Below are 25,101 nucleotides of genomic sequence, written 5' to 3'. Positions count from 1 at the left end.
TCTATATATACCGGCCCATATAAAGAGCAAAAAGAAATGAATTTTCTGTGCTTGAATGTACACGTTGGTATTTTATTTTCGTGATGAAGAGGTTTCACAAATTACGCAATCTGCAAAAATTTAGTGTCAACAGTCGTTCATTTATTAACACTAAACCTGCCACGTTCAGAATAACCGGTATTGAATTCCACAATTATTAAAATTATAAAAACGTTTTCAGAGGAAATTACTGAATTGGCTTCTTCATTCAAGCAGACATTATTATAATAAATTTATTCTAAATTTATATATTATAAACTTATTATAATAAAAATCGTACAAAGTTTGAGTAAATTCAATCTTGTCCCTTCTATAAGACGTTTCACTTTTTTATGTTTGGTGCTTGGTAGGTTTAATGTTAATGAAGATAATCTAGAGATGCACAGACATCCGGCAGTCTGGTCACGCGTGCTTTTATCCCCGTTATCGTTTCGAAAGCGATTCCATTTTTGTTCGGGCACAGGAAAAAGAATCGTAACTCCGCGAGCAGTTCGCAACTTTTCCATTTCCGTTTCGGTGTTGTGCCAGCATTCCCCGATACATATTTGCTAATGCCTTATCGATTTACGCCGTCTCGCGTCGGAACTTTCCCGTCGGCTGTGCGAAACCGAAAACAAAAAGATAGGAAAAGACCACGGTGTGGCAACTCTTTAGCATACGCGAATACTTTCTTCCTTTGACTTTCAAATTCCACGCGTATGAATATGAAATAAGTATATTAAATGCAGCTGGCATAAACGCGGCGAGCGAGAACACACACAAGCTTCTCCGCGTTCGCCGCCGTATCCTTTTTCAATTTTCCGGCAACATATTTCCAGTATTCAGGAAATTGATTTAATAAGGGGATCTACGCTCTTGACGTTCTTGCCCGGTTCTCTTGACGTTATCCGAGAAGAAACGGTCACGTATATTTTTGTACGTACTCGGATCGCGTGTTGATCGCGTTTCCGCGAACTTTTCAGCAATTTAACTTCGACCGATAGAGCGATGCAAGATCCACGGCTCTGTTTCGGAGTGTTTCGCGAATCGAGCTTCTTATAGTCGTTTCTTCCGACGCTGTTGCTGTCTGGCCATCAATCTCGCCGCTCACGCGATGAGGACGATCTGACATCTTCATCTGCTCGAAATATTCGTATCCGCAACTATTATTAGGCTGGTGGAAAAATAATAGAATCGGTGCGCCTAGTAAAACCGCGTGCGTTACATCTCGAGAAGTTCACGAAAGAATACGCGAAAACGATTCTCGTTGCACCGTGTGACAATGCAAGAATCAGCTGGAGTAACGTTCCAGTTATATTAGGAGGAACCGTAAGTAATCAATTATTTTGAAATCTAAAACAAACTTTGTAGTAAATTCAAGGTTTCATTTCTTAACCCTTAGCACTCGAATGGCGACTGTAAGGCGCCACTAAAAATTCCTGTATCGTTATTCAAAATATTTTTTACATTATTAAATTTGTTTGTGTTCAATAAATTGCTATACATTTCAGTACTGTACGAGTGCATTGCAACATTTTCGTATGTATAGCATGAAAAAATATATATAGAAGGGAAATATTCTAGGTCGGAAGAAACGTTTCGTTTTAGAGTTAAAATTGCTTCGAGTGCAAAGGGTTAATTTATTATATAATCTCCATCATTATCAAGGACAGTTCCTGTAAATTTTCAATCCCCCTCTTATAGAAATCCAGGGTCCGTGAAGCAAAATATGGTGCATCCTTACATCTTCTACAGAAGTGAATGTTTTATTTCTTAAATAATGCTCCAGAGATCTGAAAAGATGATAATCAGAGGGAGCAATATCCTTATGGGTACTTATGGGTACCCCTAATAATACGGAACCGTGTGCAAAAATCGAGATTGTCTTTTACCGAACTTTTTATTTGCATCGAATTCTTGTTCGGCGTGCAAAAATTCGTGTCGGCAGACAACGTCGCAGTCCAATGGCTGAAAATAATGGTATTCGGGAACTAGGACGGGAACGCATCGCACTTTTAATTGCCGTTTCGAAAGTCTCTGTTGCTCCATCGTACGTGAACGTGGCGTGTCAAGCATCCCCTTTTTTGCCACCTTAATTGTTTCATTTACACGAGCAGCGAAACGCTCGTTCGCGCGTACACATGCGCGTCGAGAGGGGGGGGGGGAGGATGGCGTACATTTGATCAAGAAATTAGATGACGCATCCCACTTGTTCGCCACGCTGTTATCGTTGAACTGTTTCGCGCTACCGTTCAATGAACGCGTTCCCCCGTGAAAACACTCGGCGAAAATAAGGTTGTGCCCGAGCTGTGCCGCGAGAACAGTTTTTACTCGGCTCGCGCGAATACGAGCGGCAATTTTCTCGGGAAATTAGCATCTTACGTATAGCACGGCGTTCGGTGCATGCTCGCCCGAAACGATCCGCGACCCGGCGAACAGGAATGTTTAACCAGGAGACGCGAGCCTCGAAGTAATATCCGCGTAACATGCATTCGCCATCGCCGACGCTAATTTTCATTGTACACAGACAATTTTTCCTCGTTGCACCGATGCACCGTGCAACAAAAATAAAAAATCTACTTTCACGTTGGCACCCAGGAACAATTACTGTGTCTATATCAATTGTATTTATTTTTTAAGCATAATGAATATTTTTAAGAATTTATTAAATTTTCTTCATTAAAATCAGTTAACCCTTTGCACTCGAGTGGTGACTCTGAAGCACCGCTAGAAATTGTTGTGGCATTATTTCAAAGAAATTACAAAAAATATCACAAAATGTTTGTTACATTACAAAATCTGGATTTTAATAGATTACGAAACATTGAAATATTTTATGTGGAAATCGCATCAGTTTCGTATGAATAAAATGAAAATATTCTAAGACGGAAGAAAAATTTAGTTTTAAAATGAAGATAGCGCCGAGTGCAAAGGGTTAATATCTATGTTATACGTCTCTTTTTTAATATTCACTGTGCTTTCAAAATAAGTACAATTGATATGGGCACAGTAATCGGGTCCCTTACCCTATCACTGGATATCTATTTCAAAGATAAGGTGTTCGGACGAATGCATTCGTCCATAGAATTTTTACTATTTTAGTCATTTGCTTACTATTTTATTTATTTATTATTCAGAGGAGTTTCAGCACACATTTTCAGTCGCCTTTTTAATCGGCATTGGAGCCAGCCCACTATATGTTTTGAACACGTGCGCTTCTAGGGACTAGCCTTCAAGTCGATCCGCTCCGTAACTGTCGCGAAGGTCTCTACTGTAACTGTCACTTAGGTTAACTCTCTACTTTGTTTTCGACCACTTTTTTTAATCTCCCGGCCCACTGTGCGTTCCAACGTTTCGAACGAACGTGTCCGGGAATTTTTCGCATGCTCGCGGAGCTCGTACGCCATAATTAGCGAATGGTAACTTCAGTGGCCGCGGCGAGAAACGTTCGATACTGCCGGCTGCGTGCGAAGCTTAATTACTTCCGGACCGGGCTCCCTTGTTCGCTGCGATCCACCCGGTAAGCTTTGACGAATGATTCCATCAGGGATCTTACTATCTCACTCACTATCTAGCGATCTGATCAGGAGCATCGATATCTTCAAGGAAGATTAAACTCCGAACTGATCTAGCGCACCCGCAATCAGGCGCTGATTCGATCCACCGTGACTGGAACTTCCATTTGGTAAATTAACGCGTGTGGTCGGACACCGGCGACCAGAAATGTTACCTTAGTTAGGATATCTGGTGCGGATCTGCACGGGCCAGCGAGTAACTAACATAACTAGCTGCATCAGTCGGCTAACGGATTTTCAATCTCTCTGCGCTCGGTTCGGGCCACGAAGAACCAACGAAATTTCACAGATCACGCCATATTTTTCATCCCTTTGTACTTCTCTGGAAGTTTGCTGGCTCCCCTTGGTTTGTCTGTGCCCTTCAACGACCTTGAATAATTATATAGTCACTGAAGTCCTAATGAAAGGAACTATGCGCTCGATTCGGGCCACGAAGAACTCGGGAACTTTCAGAGAACACGCCATATTTTTAATCCCTTTGTGCAGTGTTTTCTCTATATGTGTCGCCAAGACCTGGATGGTAAATGTCGCGGAATTATCCCCACTATCGCTGGATATATCTCGCAAGGGACCACGAAGGTCGAGAGGCCTCGGACGCTGAGTTGATGACATATGTCGAGAATTCACTATACTTCACGAGATATTTGATATTTTATGTCCATCACAGTGTGTACTCGATATATGTCCAAAACATGGGTCTGGCCAGGGACAATTATCGGCTGGAAGATACTATTCTTCGATACACTGACTTCTCTGGGAGTTTGCTTGCTCCTCTTGGCCCGTGACCTTGAACGACCTTAAGTAATTACAGTCACTGAAGTCCTAATGAAAGGAGCTATAATCGTGGTTGTAGCATCGCATCGTCCCCGACGATGATGGATCGGTATCGGCGGTTGAAACGGGACATGAGATCGAATAGTTTGTCGCGGATCTGCTTCGAAGGGATTCGGTTTGATCGACAGGAACAGTGCGTGCGAATGCGTCGCGCTGTCGGGGGCAGGAGCCAATGATCTGGAAGCACGCCGTTAGCGGAAAAGGAACTCGGCAACCATAACGCGAACACGTTGTCAATGCGCGGAAACCGCACAAAAACTGCGCGGATCTCCGTACGCGTTTCGCGGCGGCGTAGGGGCGCGGGAGAGGGGAGGGGTGGTGGTGGACAAGAGATTAAGGTAATCCCACCTAACCGATGACGGTCGTTTCAAAGGTTTCAACAGATTAATCGGCAGATCGATCGACACTTGCCGACTCGTGCCGTAGAAAAGTTCGGGCGGGAATCGCATTCATTCTCGCGCGATCCCTAATCTCGCTTTTGTGCATCGACATGAAACAAACGCGCTTGATAGCGCGCGACCGCGTATAGTCTCGAGTCGCAATTGCTCTCCGAATTGTTTCTGTCATTTTCAACGGTACACGCCGAATAAATAATTACGGCGGCGTTTGTGTTTGTTCGACGTTAGCTCGATTTTGTCAGTCTACGAAACCAAAAACAATGCGAAACAACCAAACGTTTACGTTCGAACAATAACGCGCGTAAAACTCTCGCAGATAGTATTTGGCCGCGCGTAAAATAAATCCGTTCCGGATCGTTACGATATCCATTCCGGCCGTGCGCTGTCATATTTTTTCGCAGTAATACTCCCGCGGTAACAGAATGCGTGACACGCACCGCCTATTTTCTAGTTTTTCCTCCGGACCACGAGCTGCCGAGTCGATTGGAGCCGCGGCAGACGAGGTAATACAAAAATTGATCGAGACGAGCGAACATTGCTACCTGCGTGCGTCGGAATAAACGCCTGACGAAACGGCTCCACTTGATTTACACCGGCGCGCGAAGCTTTTAACCCTTTCAGGACGAGTGTCGACGTATCGGCATCATTGTTATTGTATATCTTATTTTTGAAGATGTCAATGTCATTTAAAACGTTCACTGCCACACCAATGCCGCCATCAGTTGCACAAAATAAAAACAACTTGCTCAACACTTTGACATGAACTTTTACATTAATGTATCGTGTGTAGAAAATTTGGTTAAGATCTGAAAGGTGCTAAAAAGATGACGGATTATTGTTAAAGCACAAAATAAAAACAACTTACTCAACACTTTGCCTGTCGCTAAATGAACTTTTGCATTAATGTATCGTGTGTAGAAAATTTGGTTGAGATCTGAAACATATTAAAACGATGACAGATTATTGTTAAAGTTATTCTACAATTTTTCGATTCGTATCTCAATCAATTATTTTGACTCTACGGAATTTTTTAGACTGCTCGGTGGACACTAAAAATATTAATAATACGTGGATAGAAAACACACACGAACTCTACATGTCAATATTAATGTACAGTCGTTAATGACTAAAATGTTGATGCAGGGTGGAAACCGTATTACAGCCGGTCAGGATTGGATGACATGTAAGCACAAATCCAAAAAGGGAGTAGCATTTTTTTCGTTTGACGCCTCGTTTTCGAGAAAATCGAGTTCAGAGTACCGTCGGGTTCGCGTGCTTTAGTATATGTATGCCGGAAGTAGAAGTGGTTAGTCATGATCAAAGGCGTCGGACGATTCCTATTTGATAGCACGCGTATTCGCTGCATTTGCAAACTCGATTTTCTCGAAAATGAAGTTTGAAAAAATGTTGTACCAAATTTTTTTTCATTCTTTTTTCCGTGGAATCAACTTCTGCCAGATTGTACTACGATTTCAGCATCACTCTGTATGTAGGCGTAATTGAAAGAAGTTTTCTTGCGATCTCAAAAAATGTAGAAGTTATTCAGGTGACTTTATTTACAGTGAAAATTAATGTTCTTCTTCGCTGGGCTGTCCATTTCGTGCATTTATGAGAAAAATGATTACATGAAACACATTTTACAAAGTACGGTGTTTACTCTATATATGTCCCAAATGCCTAGCCGATAAAAGACCCAGAACTGTCCCCACTGTTGCTGGTGAAGGGCAATGAACCGAGGCCTTTCTTTTCCTACGTTTCGCGTGAACCGAAGTATCTCCTGGCCGATATAAGTCCCTGGCAAGACCCGTGTTTCGGACATATATCGAGTAAACACTGTATTTCTAAAATTAGAAAAATTATCCACACAGAACCTTGTTTTTAGACACCTTTGCACCTTCGTTAAACGTATTACACGACAGTCATCACTTCGTATTACATTTAGATGAAACGAAATGACTTTTGCGCTCTTCGTTATTGAAAATTAAAAGTCACAACAAGCCATTCGTAATATCTGTCGACGAACAGTATCGTTTCTCACGGTTTACGGGAGGACACGTTGCATTTAATAAAGTGTTACGACTAAATTCGTTTATTTGGTTATCCAGACGGAACGATTTCGGAATGAAACCGTGCGCGCGCGAAGAAGCGATTCAGCGAATGAATTGCGTCAACATTTCGCGAATGTTTACCGTCGAACTCGAAACGGAATTCGACCATCAGCTCCTTTTATTTATCATCTTCTCTGCGGAATCGCGTGCACGGCAATTTCCATGGGGAGGGATTCAAGCGTGAACGATCGGCCCGCGATATAAATTGTGATACACGTTGCGTTTGTAATCGCCTTTCCAGCGACCATAATGTATCGCCGCCATATTTTTGTCCCGGATGAATTGTATGCCCACTGCGATCGCTAATACGTTGATCTACAGGCCTGTCGAGATAAATCCGGAAGTTTTTCCGGCAGTCCCATAAATAAGATGTACTGTGCGCGCCTCGCAAGTAGTCCCGTGAAAGGAATGCGGGTCCGATTGGTCAGAGTGGAAGGGGCACGCCTCCTTCACACACATTTTCGGCTCTAGCGAGCTATGGCTAAGGCGGTCTCCTGTACAGTGATTTCTCGATATATGTCGGCAAAGCCTGGACGATAAACGTCGCGGAATTATCCCCACTACCGCGGGGCACGTCCCCGCCTCCCAAGAAGTCCCTCGAAACGGCACAGAGGCAAGGGGGGGTCTTCGCCCGCATCCAATGATTAGGCTTCGACGTCACACGCTTTAGCCAATAATTTGTGCAGCTGTGACGTCGAGTGTCTAGCCGGTGAGCGTCCTTCCATCATTTTTTCAGTGTCTCTGACGGCAATCTGGAGACACGGCAAACACCATTATACGATATTTGGCCCCGGTCAAGTAATTATCTAGTTTCCGAATGAAATCCCGCATCGCCGCGCCGGTAATGAAGTGTAAACAGTCCGGCCACGAAGTTGAACGTTCCTGGCGGATTCGCGAACCGGAACGCAGCCGGACACCAAGGCAGGCTTCCTCCGCTCGAACGAACGTTAACGCATGAGTTTCGTTGATTTCATCGAGCGTGCACCGACGGAATAGAATACAGTGTTCCTAGAGAGACCCGAAACGCCCGAAGTTGTTTGTTTTCCTCGAGGCTGGCTCGTACCCGCCGCGGTGCACCGCTGCATCCCGCCCCGCTCTCGCGAGAACTGCAGCGCACGAATAACCGCTCGGAAATTGCCTAAACGCCGAGGACTCGTTCTGCGGCGTGCCTCTCGATCGCGTTTCAGACGTTAAATCGCATTCAAGAAGATGATTGTTCGTCGCCCGTGCTCGTCGATATTTTGCCGTTTAATTTCGAACTTCTGATGAAACTCTCCCCCCTCCCTCCAATCAACACCTTGCAGTACGATTTATTTCACGGTTACAGTGATTGGGGTGGGGCATTCAAAACAGGTCACCTGAATGACTCGCTGGCTTTCGAAGAACATGCGTCAGGCCGAACTTAATTGGCATTTTATAGGTGGAGGCGTCAAGGACATATGAAGGTCAACTCAGCTTTTTTAATACTAAACAGGTCAAAATTGACCGGCTTTCTATTTCGCGATTATTGAAATTACAGAAACGTTTTCATGGGAAATTACTGAATTGACTTATTTATTTAAGCTAATATTGTAATGAAAAACGTTCAAAGTTTAAGTACATTCAATCTTCTCCCTTCTATAAGACGTTTCATTGTTATAGGTTTTGTGCTTGGTAGGTTCAGTGTTAACCGGAACCGTACGGTTATTTTTTATTTACATTCTGACAGTGTGTTTCAAGGTGAACACGACGACCTGTTGTAAAGGTCATTCAAGGTCACTCAAGGTCACTCAAGGTTAACTGGAATAGAAAAGAATAGAAATATGGAACAGAAATGGCATATAAATATTGTCTTAAAGCCCTCTTGAAATGCTTTTGTGTGTTCTCTGGTTGTTGGCGTGCCGCTCTTGTAATCATTGATAAAGGTCACGGGACACAAACAAACATTCAATCTCATTGTACACTTCCCATACTGACACAGTACTGTTCCATACTTTGGCACTTTGAACCTGCGACACCCTGTGTATTTCCTTGCACTCTAGACATGAAGAAAATCGTTAAGCAGGCTAGTCAAATTTTTCTCCACCATTTTGGTAAACACGAGCGGGATTAGTATGTACATAGAATATGCACATAGGAGTACAGGACAATCGAAATATATATTTCTCCGCGCACAATCCCAAAAACGAACGAAACAATCGGGCCACTATTTTACCCCTGACAGTGGGAATCGCTGCTGCGATAAAAACGCTTTCATTATAAGACAATAGAATATATTTCTCCATTTCGGTTTTATCGTCGCGTCGTCGTTTCGGCGTCTTATCTGCAACCATAAAGGTACCCCTACGCAGCTAATACGTGTCACGCTTGACCCAGCTTCAGCCGTTTATTTCGACGCAACATCAGATTTTAATCCTGCTGGGTCGGTCCCGAGGCGGTTGGGACGCTGATACAGGGTGCACGCCCCATGCACCATTTAAATTATTCAGCGAGTAAGGTTGGTATTAATCCGTGTGCACGCATTTAAGAAGAAGGGAAAAGAAGAGCGGAGGGGGACGGCGGGGGTAGGAAGAGGGAAGAAGTGCTCGTTTAACCTGAAATCGGCTTAATGTCTTTACACTGTCCCTCTCGTACCACGGGCAGACTCGGGCCAACTCGGGCTCGGCCCAACCCATTCGTTATCGCGGCAACTTCCTGCCTCTAGTTTCGCATATTTTGCACGCACACAATTTAAACTCTCCCGCGCGCGACAATCCTGCCGGGATTCCCTGTTCATCTCCCCGACGAGCTGATTACAGAAAGTTTCGCGTCGACGCTCGTATCAGTATGTAAATAGCGCGGTGGCTATCACCGCGAAACCGTATGACTGAGATCATTACCATGAGCCGAGGCTCTTTGCTTCCACCCCCGGTTCCCCTAACCGCACGTGTCCCACGTATCACCGGTGCGTACACACAATTTACAGTTCGCCGCGTCGCGCGGAAACGCCGTCTCGCGAAACAGCGGAATTTCGCAGTTTGGCGAAAAAATAACCGAAATACGAGGGTTTTTTTTTTTCGCCCCTGTTGGGCCCCCTAATTTTTCCGCGAAATGATCGTTCACGTCGGGACGAGAATCGCTGCAACAATGGCGCTTGTATCGGAACGCGTCTGAAACGAGGGAGCCGCGTGCGTAACCGAGTTATTAATTTTACTGGCTATTTACGCCGACGTCAGCTTACCGATATTATATTGTTTCGTGTTATTTACGGGGCGAGGATGTATCGCCGGGATTAGAGTGGGTGTTTGAATTATTAGAGCCGTGAATTGAAAAACGTTCATGTTTGAACAACCCGATGAACAGACTGCGGATCTTTGCAGCACACGCTTTCCCGAATACGGTTGGTAAGCTGAAAATAATATGTCAGCATTTTTTATTTTAATTTCAAATGAAGAACGCGGCAAACGCGGGCGATTAACACTCGATTGTACGCTAATGAATCGCCAGATCGAGAGTTTAATCGCGATATCCGAGTGCGCGATCAGCTATTCTACCATAATTTTCCGGATCCGTTTCGTGGTACAATCGACACCTCGCGCGTTTAAAAATAAAAACGAGAAACACGCCGAGCCCCGACGTGTATTAATGAAACGTTAAAAATTCGAGAGGAAGCGAGCGCTCGACTGGAGCGCCGCCAGTCGAAATTATCACGAATCAATGACCGCGTGGATGATGTGCGAATAAAACAATGGTGGGGTGGTGGGGGGTGTGGCGTTAGAGAACGACAGACGGGAATAATTTATCCCGCCGTTCCCCGTGAAACGAGCAGCATCGGGATCGAGTGGCGCCGCCCGGTATCCTTTACAATGCTGCGAATTATGCAGGAGATAAAGCGTCGACGCCAATTAAATCGCTCTACGTCCCATTGATTCGGCGGAACGGCGTTTTTAAGCGGGCTCGTTGTAGCAGCTAATCGAATGAGAAGACGCGGCCGGGGAATGGGCAAACAACGCCGCTGGAAACGTGGGAAAACGCCGATGGAAACGTTCCAACGGCGGTGTCACCGCCCGGAAAGATGTCAGTTGACTCATCGTTGGAAGTCATCGCCGCGCCCGGCCACCAGAAATAATGACCGGAAACTCGGCGCGGATCGCAGCCGCGCGGAATCGACGTATTCCCCGACTGCTGCGCGACATTTACGCGCCGCGACAAAATTATTAACACTTTGTCTGCCATACTGGAAACCTCAAAAAGCCATAAAATCGAAGTAAGTTATTTAATGAGATAAAGATTGAAAAGAATTAAATGTATGACATTGAGTAGTCCCCCAACTTTCTTGGATTTTACAGATCCTAATCAAATTTCGTACGATGAATATATTAACGTGAAAATTCATTTAAAAACCTGTAGAAATAATTCCGTCGCCCACGTATGGGTGACACGGCGGTCAACGTGTTAAGGCTGCTCGAAATCTCCATGAAGCCACTTTTTATTTTTAACCCTTAGCACTCGAATGGCGACTGTGAGGCGCCACTAAAAATTGCTGTACCATTATTCAAAATAGTTTTTACATTGTTAACCATTAGCACTCGAATGGCGACTATAAGGCGCCACTAAGAATTGCAGTATTATTATTATTGAACATATTTTTTAAATTATTAAATTTGTTTGTATTTAATGAATTACTAAACACCAGTATTGTACGAGTAAATTGCACCATTTTCGTATGTATAAAATGAAAAATATATATATGTAGAAGGGAAATATTCTAGGTCGGAAGAAATGTTTCGTTTTGGAATTAAAATAGCTTCGAGTGCAAAGGGTTAAATCTGATTGTATTTAATAAATTACTAAACGTTTCAGTATTGTACGAGTAAATTGAAACCATTTTCGTATGAATAACATGAAAATAAAAATACAGAAGGGATATATTCTAGGTCGAAAGAAATGTTTCGTTTTGCAGTTAAAATAGCTTCGAGTGCAAAGGGTTAAATCTGATTGTATTTAATTAATTACTAAACGTTTCGGTATTGTACGAGTAAATTGCACCATTTTCGTATGTATAACATGAAAAATATATATATGTAGAAGGGAAATATTCTAGGTCGGAAGAAATGTTTCGTTTTGGAATTAAAATAGCTTCGAGTGCAAAGGGTTAAATCTGATTGTATTTAATAAATTACTAAACGTTTCAGTATTGTACGAATAAATTGAAACCATTTTCGTATGAATAACATGAAAATAAAAATACAGAAGGGATATATTCTAGGTCGAAAGAAATGTTTCGTTTTGCAGTTAAAATAGCTTCGAGTGCAAAGGGTTAAGTCTTGTGATATTTTTAGGAATACAGGTTATTTTGTAACTGGCATCGTTTGTAATGCTTTGCAGCTTTAATATTAATATCAGCAGAACATTTCGGCAAGGGAGGAAAAGAAAACAAGAAATAAATAAATGGAGGAAAAGAAAGAAATAAATTAATATATAACTGTACCTTTGAAACTTCCATGAAAAATACGCATTTTTTCCGATTTTTTGCTGATGTTCGCCTAATCCGAAAAATCTGAAAAAGATACTCATTTTAATAACCATGATAAGACGCAACTATCGCAATAATATAAACGTAGTCGTGTGATAACTTCAATTATAAAATCAACAATTTTAATACATCAAACATTAGACATTTTGTAAAATTCGATTCTCCAGTGAAAAATTCGGAAAAAATTCTCAGCAGTGTACACTGTTAGAATATTCATGAATTTTTTCGTAATTTTTTGTCGAGCGAAAGAAATATGCTGTGCTGCATTAAAAAGGTTTCCTACCCTTTTGGGGGTTGGTTATATTTTCTTTTTTCACTCGACCACAAAGTGTTGCAAGTGGAATGTTATATATTTTTTCACAGCCTGTATTAGTTGTAGCAACGCTATCCGGAACAATTGGGCAAGTGCATGACGAAACCACGGTGTCTAATAATTTTTGTGATCGGTGGACGTGTGAGTTGTGTTGCTATATCTTTTTTAAATCCTGATTGGTGTGTCCCCGCGCGAAAGCGCTCTAATTGTAAGTGTCACGGCGGCCGTGTAAATAAATTGGAAACGGGAGAGTGGCCGGGCTCGTTCCGCGGGAAACAGCCGCGATGATGCCGACATCGATAATGCCCGCCGACGTTCCGTTGTGCATGTATCATTTATTGCGACGATATTTCCCGCCCGACAAGCTATTGAATATTGCCGCCATCCTACTTGTGCGTGCGTGGAAACGCGCCGAGCGATTTCGGCCGGAATGCCCATTTGTTACGGAAGCGGAAAAAATCCGATTAATCGTTACGAAAGAGCGAACTGTCTGCTAGATGCGCTGCTGGATCAATGGTTCGACCCTCGAACGAGTTGTGCCTATTTTGAATCGCAAACGTTCCTTCCAAATTCGAAATTCTTAGCAGCCATTTAACTGGAGACGGCGCACAGTGGGCAATTTGGACAAAATCGGATTCAAAATCAAGGAACTTTCGATAGGAATGAGGTAGAGCGATGAAATTTTTTGGAAATGAAAGCTGCAACTTTGTAGAATATGGGAAAAATAGAGAGATTGTGGTACGAACGTTTGTTAACCTCGAGAAAATTCGTTAAACGCGCACAAATTCAAGAAAATTTTAGTTTTTCCAATACCACACGTGGAAAAATATTTTTTTTTAACATGCTATACATCATTTCCCATAGATTTTTTCACGCTGATTTCAAATCTGGTCTCAAAATTTGTCTACGACCTCAGGATTTGGCAAAAAATAGATTTTTGTGACAAAAACTAATGAAGTAATTTTTTCGTTGAAATGATTGGATGGTAATAATCTCCCCATTTTTCCCATATTCTACAAAGGTTCAGCTTTCATTTCCAAAAAATTTCATCGCTCTACCTCATTCCTATCGAAAGTTCCTTGATTTTGAATCCGATTTCGTCCAAATTGCCCACTGTGCGGCGCGTCAAAAACTTTAGTCGAATAATACAGAATACAGTGACTTCTCGATATATGTCGCCAATGCCTGGGTGATAAACGTCGCGGAATGATCCCCACTACCGCGGGGGATACTCCACGAGGGGTCACGAAGCTCGAGGTGCCTCGGACGCCGAGGAGTGTAAACATTGACATATATCAGTGTTGGTGACATATATCGAGAACTCACTGTAGTTAATTCCCCAAGGGAGGGGGGTGGGTCTCCTCGAGCCCATACTCTTCTTCACTCATTTCTCCTAAATAAAATTGATTTTTACAAAAAGCTTTACTTGTGATATTTTACGTGTGATACTTTGTGAACAATTTTACTTAATTGCTGAATAAAAGAATACGGCTTACCCCCGAAAACCTCAACAGTGAAAAGTGTATGCTGAAGCGCCGTGAATGCTTCGAATCTATGATAACATTTCGTTTATCTTTCGCACGGTGTAACACCACCGACCCTCTTGAATCATGCCAAGGGTGAAACCAGGGTGAAACAGGGGTCGTAACTATGTGGAAATTCTGGCAAAAGTGAATAAAGCAAAGGTCAAAGTTAGCGGCCATTTTTCATTTTTAAAAGGGTCTGTTCGAACTGATTTGTTTCGAAAACAAACTGTCCTGATAGAATTTTCATGAACTGCTCGAATTTATGTTTCATACAAGAAAATGAACTGTTTCTATGTTACCCTCGGTAATAAATATTTTACGAAAAGGTATGTCTCACATAAGTGTCATCAAAATCGGCTCGTGTGAATATAAGTTAACTCGCTGTACCTTGTAAGCTCTAGTTTCTTGCAACCGTCTTGGACAGTGATTGTTTTGCATAAAGGTGCGCAGTCGAGCAATAAAATTTCCGCGCAGCGGGAGAATGTTGAACATTTTTCAACATCGTCGTGTACGTACGGTTGTTCTGCATTTAGCAATCGCCAGGGGACGGGAAACGAAATATTGAGAGTCGAAGGTAGCTCGCGGAGTTACGAATTGAAAGCACAATGGTCGAAACGTGACTGACGTCGGTGATAAATCGACGGTGAATTTCAACGGACGTGGGCTACTGGAAAGCCTGTTCGGCTTTTTGCCGTCAGAAACTTATCGGATCTTCGCAGATTTGTTTACTGCACGCGCGCGTGGCCTTATTGCGTTCGCGCGATTTCCCTTCGTTGTTTCCGATTATCTCCGCGGACGCTGCACGCGTCGGACACCGTCGACGGGATAGGGCTTTAAGGAGCCACCGGTTGGCAATGAGTTTTCGGGTTTTACGGGTCCCCATAAATCTCCGACGCCGAGCACGAACGCCGCGCGCCGCCTGTCCGGTTTCTTCTTCGCGATAGCGACTAAACTTGCCCGGGAATTATGTCCTGCCGTTAAAGTCACGCGGCGCGCCGCTCTAATAAAAACAGTGGGCACGGTGCGTTCGACAAATCAGTTTGAGGGCGTGCTTTATCGAGCAACGATGCGCCGTCGAGTGTTTACAGAGAAAATCGATCGGCCTCCCTACGCAAATACAGCCCGCGAAATTAGCGTAGGCTCCATCGGTAATTTTCTCGTAATTTTAACTCATTTTTAAAAAACAAATCTGATCCAATTATCCCCGTTGTATTAAGTTCACTACGAACATATCTGAACAGCTCCGAAGTAAAATAATGTTTCCTTTAAGTGACTAACTTAAAATACAGTTAATTCTCGATATATGTCAACGGCACGGGTCCTGCTAGTGTCAAGTATCGTCCAGGAGACGTGTTATGTTTACACTCCAGCGTCCGAGGCCTCCCGAGCTTCGTGACTCCTCACGGGGTATACTCCGCAGTAGTGGGGATAATTCCGCGACATTTATTATCCAGTTCTTTGCGACCTATATACAGAAATCACTGTACCGAGTTGGAACTTTGTGAAAACAAAGTTAGCAATTAGAAAAGAACGATTCCAGTTTCAGTAGGAAATAAACCCACGTGTTTGCGTGGCGTGACCCCTACCCCTCGGTAGTGGGGATAATTCCGCGACATTTATTATCCAGTTCTTTGCGACCTATATACAGAAATCACTGTACCGAGTTGGAACTTTGTGAAAACAAAGTTAGCAATTAGGAAAGAACGATTCCAGTTTCAGTAGGAAATAAACCCACGTGTTTGCGTGGCGTGACCCCTAACCCGCGGTAGTGGGGATAATTCCGCGACATTTATTATCCAGGTCTTGGCGACGTACATAGAGAAATCACTGTACCGAGTTGGCACTTTGTGAAAACAAAATTAGCGATTAGGAAAGAACGATTCCAGTTTCAGTAGGAAATCAATCCAGGTGTTTGCGTGGCGTGACCCCTACCCCGCGGTAGTGGGGATAATTCCGCGACATTTATTATCCAGGTCTTGGCGACATATATAGAGAAATCACTGTACCGAGTTGGAACTTTGTGAAAACAAAGTTAGCAATTAGAAAAGAACGATTCCAGTTTCAGTGGGAAATAAATCCAGGTGTTTGCGTAGCGTGACCCCTACCCCGCGGTAGTGGGGATAATTCCGCGACATTTATTATCCAGGTCTTGGCGACATACATAGAGAAATCACTGTACCGAGTTGGCACTTTGTGAAAACAAAATTAGCGATTAGGAAAGAACGATTCCAGTTTCAGTAGGAAATAAACCCACGTGTTTGCGTGGCGTGACCCCTACCCCGCGGTAGTGGGGATAATTCCGCGACGTATATCATCCAGGCCTTGACGACATATATAAAGAAAACACTGTACATGTATTTCTAATTAACGTTTAAAATGTACAAAACTACAACAAGTAGAATTTCAGTAAAAAGAAAGTGGACTGGTTTCAAATCCGAGGTCGTCTTTTCTCCATTGTTCGCGTTTAGCAGTGTTTTCGTCGATGAAAACGAGGAAAAGTAGAACCACAAAGAACAGAGAAATTGTTAAATATTCGTGAAACAAGATTACGCGGCCCTTCAACGTCAAGAAGCCTCTCGTTGAATAACAAAAATGTTTGGAACTCGACGAATCCGCGGACCTCGGTGGAGCACGCCCAGAATTCCTTGTCAATGGATACTTTCTGCGATCTATTTTTCCCTCCCCGTGCCTCCCGTCGAAAATACTTGACAAAGGTAGGCCACTTGTGTCGAAATCTTGAGGCTTCCAGCGGCTAAGGGTCTAGAGATCGCAAACCCCTCTGCTTAGACCGATATCGATTGCAAGGGACTTGAACACTGACGTGGACGCTGGGAGAAGAAAGAGGGAATTCTGTGCCAGCGTATCTCACGGTGTCGACGTTATTAACTTTTATTGGATTTCGTGGTCTCGTAAATCAACATCGTTTGACTTCAAACAAACATGTCAAATACACTGCAGCAACAAAATACCAGCACCGTTCACTTTTTTTCTCCACGATAATGTTAGTTATAAAGATAGTATATTGGCAGAACTCAGTTTTGTGGTGTTCGTCACGAATATTATGTCAGTTAAATAAAATGAACGAGGTACAGTGAATTCTCTATACATGTCGCCAACGCCTGGATGATAAACGTCGCGGAATTATTCCCACTACCGCGGGGTATACCCCGTGAGGCCTCGGACGCCGAGTAGTATAAACATAACACAGGTCGGGCACATCTGTACGATACACGACGCTGGTATGTTGTTGATATATATCGAGAATTCACTGTACTTCTCTGGAAGTTCGCTGACTCCTCTTTGCGTGCCTGTGACCTTCAACGACCTTGAGTAATTATACTCACTGAGGTCCTAATGAAAGGAAGTATAATCGTGGGTGTAGCATCGCATCGGGTATGTCTCCTGGACGATATTTGTCGCTGGCTTGACCCGTGTTGTTGACATATATCGAGAATTCACTGTACTTCTCTGGAAGTTCGCTGGCTCCTCTTTGCTTGTCCGAGACCTTCAACGACCATGAGTAATTATACTCACTGAGGAGTGTAAACATAACACGGCTCGGATATGTCTCCTGGACGATATATGTCGCTGGCAAGACCCGTGTTGTTGACATATATCGGGAATTCACTTTACTATTATTAATTGATGTTTCTGTTGGATGAATCAAAATTATTTTCATTATGCAGATGTGATTGTGCAAGTGAGTTCTACCTTAGAATCTACTCGGAAAATTTCTGACCCGACTCATTTCTCTCTGTTACAGATACCTACGATGAACGTCTGAAACAACGACGTTATAAAATTAATTGTCACCATGAGAACGCTGCTGATCCTAGCGAGCATTTTCCTGGAAATACAGTTTCATCTCACCGGTGAGTAGAGAATCATTTGCCACCTTCGTCATTAGCATGAGAAAATAGTTTACACGGCGGGATATAATCGCTGGATAAGCGTCATCGAAGTTTGCGATGTAATCCGTGATAAAGGGAAACATCACGTTAAGTAAACGTAACTATTAGGAGTGGAGTTAGATCAATGTCAGTGTTGTATTAGGTCCTTGTTGGACGAAAGCTATGTGCAGTGGGCCCTTTCGAAGAGGTTAAGCTCGGCTAGGGCTCTGGCGAACTGAATTTTGCGATAAATTTAATTTACTATTTCTGTTGGATTAATTTTCTTTTCTCGAATGGCAAGTTTTTAATCAATGGAGTTGGAATTATTATTTTATCAATTAAAATGGTACTTTGAGTACCGACGTGCGGCGAACGGTCCACAGAAGGTTGAACTTTTTAATATTTCGCGGACAAATATATATCGTTTAAAAACATTACAAAATTCGTGGAATTTTGCTTCTGCCTCCCCGGTCAATTAAAAGTTAGAAACGTTTCGAACCATATTTTTATGCCAAATGCAACTTCGACGCGACATGTATAGAGTTTTATGGATGTTGAAAACACAAAGCCGATTTGTTAGGAATGAGTAACAATACCATTGTTTGGAAAGTTGTATTGTTGAAAATACTGTGTTTATTACATTGTATAGTACACGTTATACAGTCCTTAGTAGGACAACCCTTAAACACTTCTGATACAGGGTGTCCCCAAAAAAAAAAAAACACAGAAAGTTAGATAGACTAAACGCGACATGGTGTTTGCCATTACGAAGCAATTTATGGTTAACACTCTATTTTATCCAAAAGTGTGGTCACCATATAAAATCGGTCCGCATATACAGGTTTTTCAAAAAATATTATACTAGTTATCAACGAAAAACGGCACGCTCTGCGGGATACCTGTCGCCTGAATTCGTCCACGCTCTGATTGGTCCGTGTTTTTCGTTAATAACTCCTTAACAGAGCCGCGGAGAACATTTTCGCAAAGGAAAAAGTTACTTGAAAATAACCTCGGGAATCACCTCTTTCAAAAAAGTACAATAATACCCTGTGTAATAGAGTGATTTCTCTGTATATGTCGCCGTGGCCTGGATGATAAACGTCGCGGAATTATCCCCACTACCACAGGGTATACCTCGTGAGGGGCCGCGAAGCTCGAGAGGCCTCGGACGCCGAGTAGTGTAAACATAACACAGCTCAGGCACGTCTCCTGTACGATACATGACCCGTGTTGTTGACATATATCGAGAATTCACTGTAATGGGAAAAATGAGTGCAGAACCATTACAAAGTGAGAAAGCAGCAGCGTTTTAAATATCGTCGGTAGCTCCGGTGCGAAGGACAATTTCCTAATCGTAAAATCAACTTAATGTCTCGTTAAATCTCTAGTGAATAATTACAGAGCGTTGCCGAAACGAGCTACGTAACGCGTAATAAAAGGGAGCATCGGGTTGGGTGACTATACATTAAGTGAAAAGGACTGCGGGGAGAGTAGTTAACAATTTTGTCAGAAATCGGTGGCACGTCCATCCGCAATCACAGTCGAGGGAACGCAGTCCGCGTGTACATGTATGTGTGTGTGTGTGTGTGTGTCTGCGTGTGCGTCCACAGAGTACTTCCGTGTTCGCGTTTCACCGAGTCATTTTCGTGCTGACACAGAAAACACTTAATTCACTGTGCCAGTTGATGGCTGACAAGTAATATCCGGTTATCGTGTTCTTGAAGACCGCACAAACTTTCGGCTCGTTAGCGCCGCTGGAAACTTTCCGACGGCCATAAACCATTCGTTCCTCGATTGGAGTCATTACCGTCGCCAGCACAGTTCATTTCGCAAATAAATTCGCGTCCGGCGCCGTCACAGAAATCCTCGAATTCGTCACCGTCATCGTCGATCGATGACCCTTGACGCGTTCCCTCCCGCATGAATCGCCGTCGCCGTCGTCGTCGTCGACGACGACGTACAAGCGTCGTTCGCCGCGTCCGCCTTAAGATAGTCGTCCCTAATTGAACGTTTAACCGAACGCCGACCAATCTCAATTACTCGGACATTTTACGATTTCCAATTGTCGGGAAAATTGGCCGAAATTCATTTTCGACCACCGCCCCGCTGACTCGGGAATTCAATTTTCGAGTCGCTACATGGGGGTCTGAAATCGCGGAAACGTGGCCGAAGCCTCAAAAATTAATTTTTCTATGGATGGTATGTGTGTGTCCGTGACCTGTGTGTTGTTTGATTGAGTACTCAGATAATGACTCTATGGAAAAACCGAGGTACGACGGCCTTGGCATTTATGCTTGCAAAATGACCAGAGTTCAAATATGCCTTCAATCGTCACCCTATTTTCGTGTCGTGTACTGCGCCGTCAGAGTGCTCGGTGCAAAGTGTATAATTTCGAAGGGACCACAGTGATTTCTCTATACATGTCGCCGAGGCCTGGATGATAAACGTCGCGGAATTAGCCCCACTACCACGGGGTATTCCCCTCGGAGTGTAAACGTAACATTGGTATGTCTCCTCGCTAATTGTAAATACAGTGTTTACTCGATACATGTCCAAAACACGGGTCTGGCCAGTGACATGTATCGGCCAGGAGATACTGTTCTTTGATAAAGGCCTTTTTGATAAAAGGCTCACGGGGTATACCCCGCGGCAATGGGGATAGTTCTGGGACTTTTATCGCCTAGGCATTTGGGACATATATAGAGGTAAACACTGTGCCAAGTTTCTGCCAACTTCTTTGGAACTTTTAGTCTTAAATTGTGTAGTTTGAGGCGCGTCTGAGAAAATGTTCACAGAATTTTAGAAAGATCCTAGCGCAATACTTCGTAATCAGAGTAAACAATTTACCGCCGAAGGGTTACTCGTCCATCGCTACCTGTCTTGTTTTTCCTCGAGGGTATTCACGGGACCTGGTTGCTCCTCAACTCGCGCTTAAGTCGGAAAATTGCGCGTCTCTCGATGATCGTCTTGTTTCGCGCGCAAACTCCTTGTTCTCAAACGGCTTAAGCGTATGCCCCGCCAAGTGAGTTAACCGGGAAAGCTCTGCCGAAGACTTAAGGGCCGTAAAACGTTACGGGCTGGGATACTGCCACAGTAACGTCTGGAACGTTGTCGTCAACGCACTCGATGGCGGTTCGATAAACTGAATTTCGCAGCTTCGTGTCTGTTAACAGCTTCCTTTGTTGCTGCGGTGTTGATCTTGACGAGCGCGCACTCCTGGCGAATTATTTACAGACGTCGCGTTCCTGTTAGGTTGACGTTTAAAGGGCTCACAACAAATTTGAAAGAATGTTTAGAAATGTTATCAATTGACTGCGGATTTTATGCATTTGTGACGAAACTGTGAGAACATTGAAATGTGAGAAAACATAGAGTTGCTTCCTTGGGGAGAGATTGAATAAATTTTATTATTAAAGCAGATATTATAAGTGCAATATTTAATTCGATCTTGCCATGTGTGTAAGGCAATACACGCGAAAGTCAGTTTTAGTGCTCGACGGGTTTAGTGTTACGTGAAACCGAGGAATCGGTGAAATCGACATTTTAACTTGCACTAAAGTTTACGAGGTTCTCTATACTATGGATGCATAAAATTGACGATCAACTTAGCTTGAAATATTCATCGCGTGTCATTCCGATACAAAGTGTCCTGCTTGAGGTGCACCGCACAATTTTCTTCGAAACTGTTATAGAAAAGAAAGTGCTTACGGTCAAAGTTAGTTTCAAGGCGAACATCCCATAACAAATCTTATTTAACAAGCTTAACTCTAAGATTTCAGAATGATTCTTGTTTCATTTCAAATGGAACTTTGTGTTTTTATTTAGCTGGATATATAGCCGATTGCGAGACGAATTGTATGATCTATAATACGTTGACCTTTGAAGGTCATTCAAGGTCATCCATTGCCATTCGAGAAGTTGAACGTTCTCGAAGTCGTCTAGTATTAATCGTGTTCGAAAGGACGATTTTGCACATTAATAAAATTATTCTAAACATTCTAAATTATTCTAAATTATTCTTAGATTGTCTAGAGTGAAAGTAGCATTCTCTTCTCTTCTTCATTATTCTAAATTATTCTGAAATTATTTTTAAGGTGTCTGGAGTGAAAGTAGCATTCTCCTTCGACGATCTAAGACGTTAGGCATTTTGTTATAGGGTTTTATAAAAGAAGTTCCCTTCGTAAAGGCATGGTCGAAGTGTTTAACATACTTCGCAACCTTAATAGGGAAGGCCTTCGGGTTTCGACGAAACCCACCAACCAAATAAATTGGAAGATTGGGCGCAGGGAGGAAACGATTCCGATCATTAATAAAATCATCATTTTATTGCGTTTGATAATTGAAGAACGGGTCTGCGAACACTGTAAGTAATTAGATTGAGGAAACCCGTCGACCGTGTATGAGTCTTCCGCTCCGGCGTTTTCAATTCCCCGTTAATTTCCACGTACAAACTGTCCGAAGTGTAATTTAAGAGTTTCCCGGGCCCGCTGATGGCTAATTAATTCATTTCGCCGGGTAGCCGCGATTCGCCGCCAAGTTCCCCGCGATTCAACGTCGTCTGGGCTTCCTCGTTAGACTTGTGTACACTTTTTTAATCGAAACTTGAATAATCGCTGGCCGTTTTGAACGTGGAAGAAGAAGACCGGCGGACTGACGGGGCCGCCTCCTTGAAACTCTCAGCTCGGCCGCGAGGAAACTTATCCGCAACTGTTCCGGCAAATTTGCGCGGTTGTTCTGCTCTGCTATCTCGCCTCGGTAACGACGACGTTCAACCGTAAACAGTTTTATTAACGTTCGTCCGAAACATTCGTAATGTAACTTAAACACTCAAGTGTTAGATGTACGCTGTTACAGTGTACAGGCTAATTAGACGGGGTGTCCCGAGAAGTATCGAGAACCATGAAGAGGTGATTCCTGAGGTAATTCTGAGCATTATTTTCCTTTGCCATTTCGCGCTGGAACGTTTTGTTTTCGAGTTATTAACGAAAAACGCGAATCAGAGCTGAGGTTCACTCGGCGACGAACGTGACAGCGCCGAACTGTCGTTGAGTCGTGAACAAGAGAAGGAGCAGAAATTGATGTTAACTCTTGCGGTCGTATTGATCCTTAACACTGGTTATGTAGTGTATATCGAATATTGATATTTACTATATATTGTATAAAATATATTACACCAGTTAACTAATCCTTCTGCGCTTGGCAGAAAAAATAACGCAATCGTTTGGTCCATTTGTAGAAAATAATTTTTAGTGTCATCGCTTATGGGCAGACTGCGGATCATTGCAAAAATAACAGATAAAAATGCAAAATAAAAATATTCTGTCTCAATGATACATTAAAGACAACACGACGATATTCTTAGATTTTTCTAATTTTTTACTGTTATATATTTTACCCAATTTTTACATAAACGCAAAAAATTCGTGATCTACCTACGAGAGCGACTGTGTCATAGGTGCCAAAAGTTTGAGGGGTGTGGGTCGGCGTGATTTCGAAAGTCTTAGCGCGTTGAAATCGATATCGACGAGAGTATCTGGTCGTCAGGTGGTTATTTACCGGTTGCCGGTTACCGGTTACCCGAGTGCCGTCGGAACGGAGCTGGCAGGTTTATCGCGCACGGAGCGCATTGTCCGTTCACACGTGCAGGCAACAAAGCAGCACGCGGCCGCTGCTTGCAACCGCTATCGCTATGTACCTCGTAAAAAGACGATAATGCCGAACGAGAAGGTGCTTCGCGCACCCGAGAGAGCTCGTAACGCGGCAGGACACGTCGGGCCCCGTGTAAAATACCGGTCTGTTAAGCACCGTCGAACGAACCAGCGTTGCGGCCGGAAAACGACTTTGACGGTGTAGAAATTATTCAGCGGCTTACTCGGCCCGGCCCCCCGGAACCTCGGGCCGACGGAACGACCCCTCTGTGTTCGGGGACGGAGAACGGAATTTTTTAAAGGACGTCGTCATCCCCGTCCAACATTTTTCCGCTTGTCCTGCGCTTGGAGGTGGTCTCGGTATGTAGCGGTTCTAGAACAGGATTTTACAAACTTTTTCTGTGGCCGATCCTGCAATTTTCGGCGGGAAACTTTCCCTCGGCAGGACCAACAGTTATCTTTCGTTCCCAACGGCCGCCATTGCGGATCTACGCGAGCTTTGCTTCGATAAGAGGATCACGTGACCTGCAGTCCTACTTTGATTACGTTCGCTGTTGCATTTATCAATTTTTTCGGATTATTCCTTCATCTTCGTCACGATCTGTACACACTTCGTTGCCTGCCCCCGTATTAATATTTATTATACGTTACCGTGTTTCCTGAAATGCGTCACGTTTTCATGCCGCGGCAATTCTGTCAGTATTGGACGTAGTATAATATCCGCTCTCTACTGCGAACCTTTTATCGCAGCGTTCACAAAGACGAGGTGAGCGGATTTCTGGTATAGGCTGTGTTGCGGTAGTGGTAGCGCTCACGAATCGGATTTGTTGGCATAGTATGGCAAAAAGAACGAGTGAAATACACCGAATGAAAATAGAGGCGCGCTGAACGATACTGCAATCTTCAAAGCGACGCCGCGAGCGTATCGGTGCGTCAACCATTAATGCAAAATAAGAACAATTCTCCCTTTTCCCCCGATATCCTCGCTTCGGTATTCTCAGCTTACCACGGCGTTTCTGATTGAAGTCAATTTATACACGTACCCCGAGCCCGTTATATTGTTAGCGATAATTTATTACTATGAATCTTTATGGAAAATCTACGTTGTTTCCGTCAATTATAGGGAACAGGGGCTCGATAGAAATTTGTTTCTTCCTTTAATGATCTTAACGAGTTGAAAATGGTGTACGGTGCTCTTAGATTTTTTGTTGCTGTTTTAACCCTTTGCACTCGAAGCTATTTTAACTCCAAAACGAAACATTTCTTCCCACCTAGAATATTTCCCTTCTATATATAT

The 25,101-nt window shown here is 43.3% G+C and overlaps 1 protein-coding gene across 2 annotated transcripts in view; it reads left to right on the top strand.

The window, feature by feature from the left end:
- The window catches only part of LOC143361776 (zwei Ig domain protein zig-8), a 134,278-nt gene that overhangs the window by 69,084 nt on the left and 40,093 nt on the right, over positions 1–25,101 (top strand). For both annotated transcript variants that reach the window (XM_076801407.1, XM_076801408.1), the window contains exon 3: positions 18,030–18,138. In XM_076801407.1, the coding sequence (XP_076657522.1) occupies positions 18,081–18,138 (58 nt within the window). In that variant the 5' untranslated portion in view covers positions 18,030–18,080. The remainder of the gene's footprint in view (positions 1–18,029; positions 18,139–25,101) is intronic.

This window comes from Halictus rubicundus, chromosome 15 (genome assembly GCF_050948215.1).
Source record: "Halictus rubicundus isolate RS-2024b chromosome 15, iyHalRubi1_principal, whole genome shotgun sequence".
NCBI lineage: Eukaryota > Metazoa > Arthropoda > Insecta > Hymenoptera > Halictidae > Halictus > Halictus rubicundus.
The sequence above is the reverse complement of the archived record's forward strand: the minus strand, read 5'-3'. Positions and strand labels throughout refer to the sequence as shown.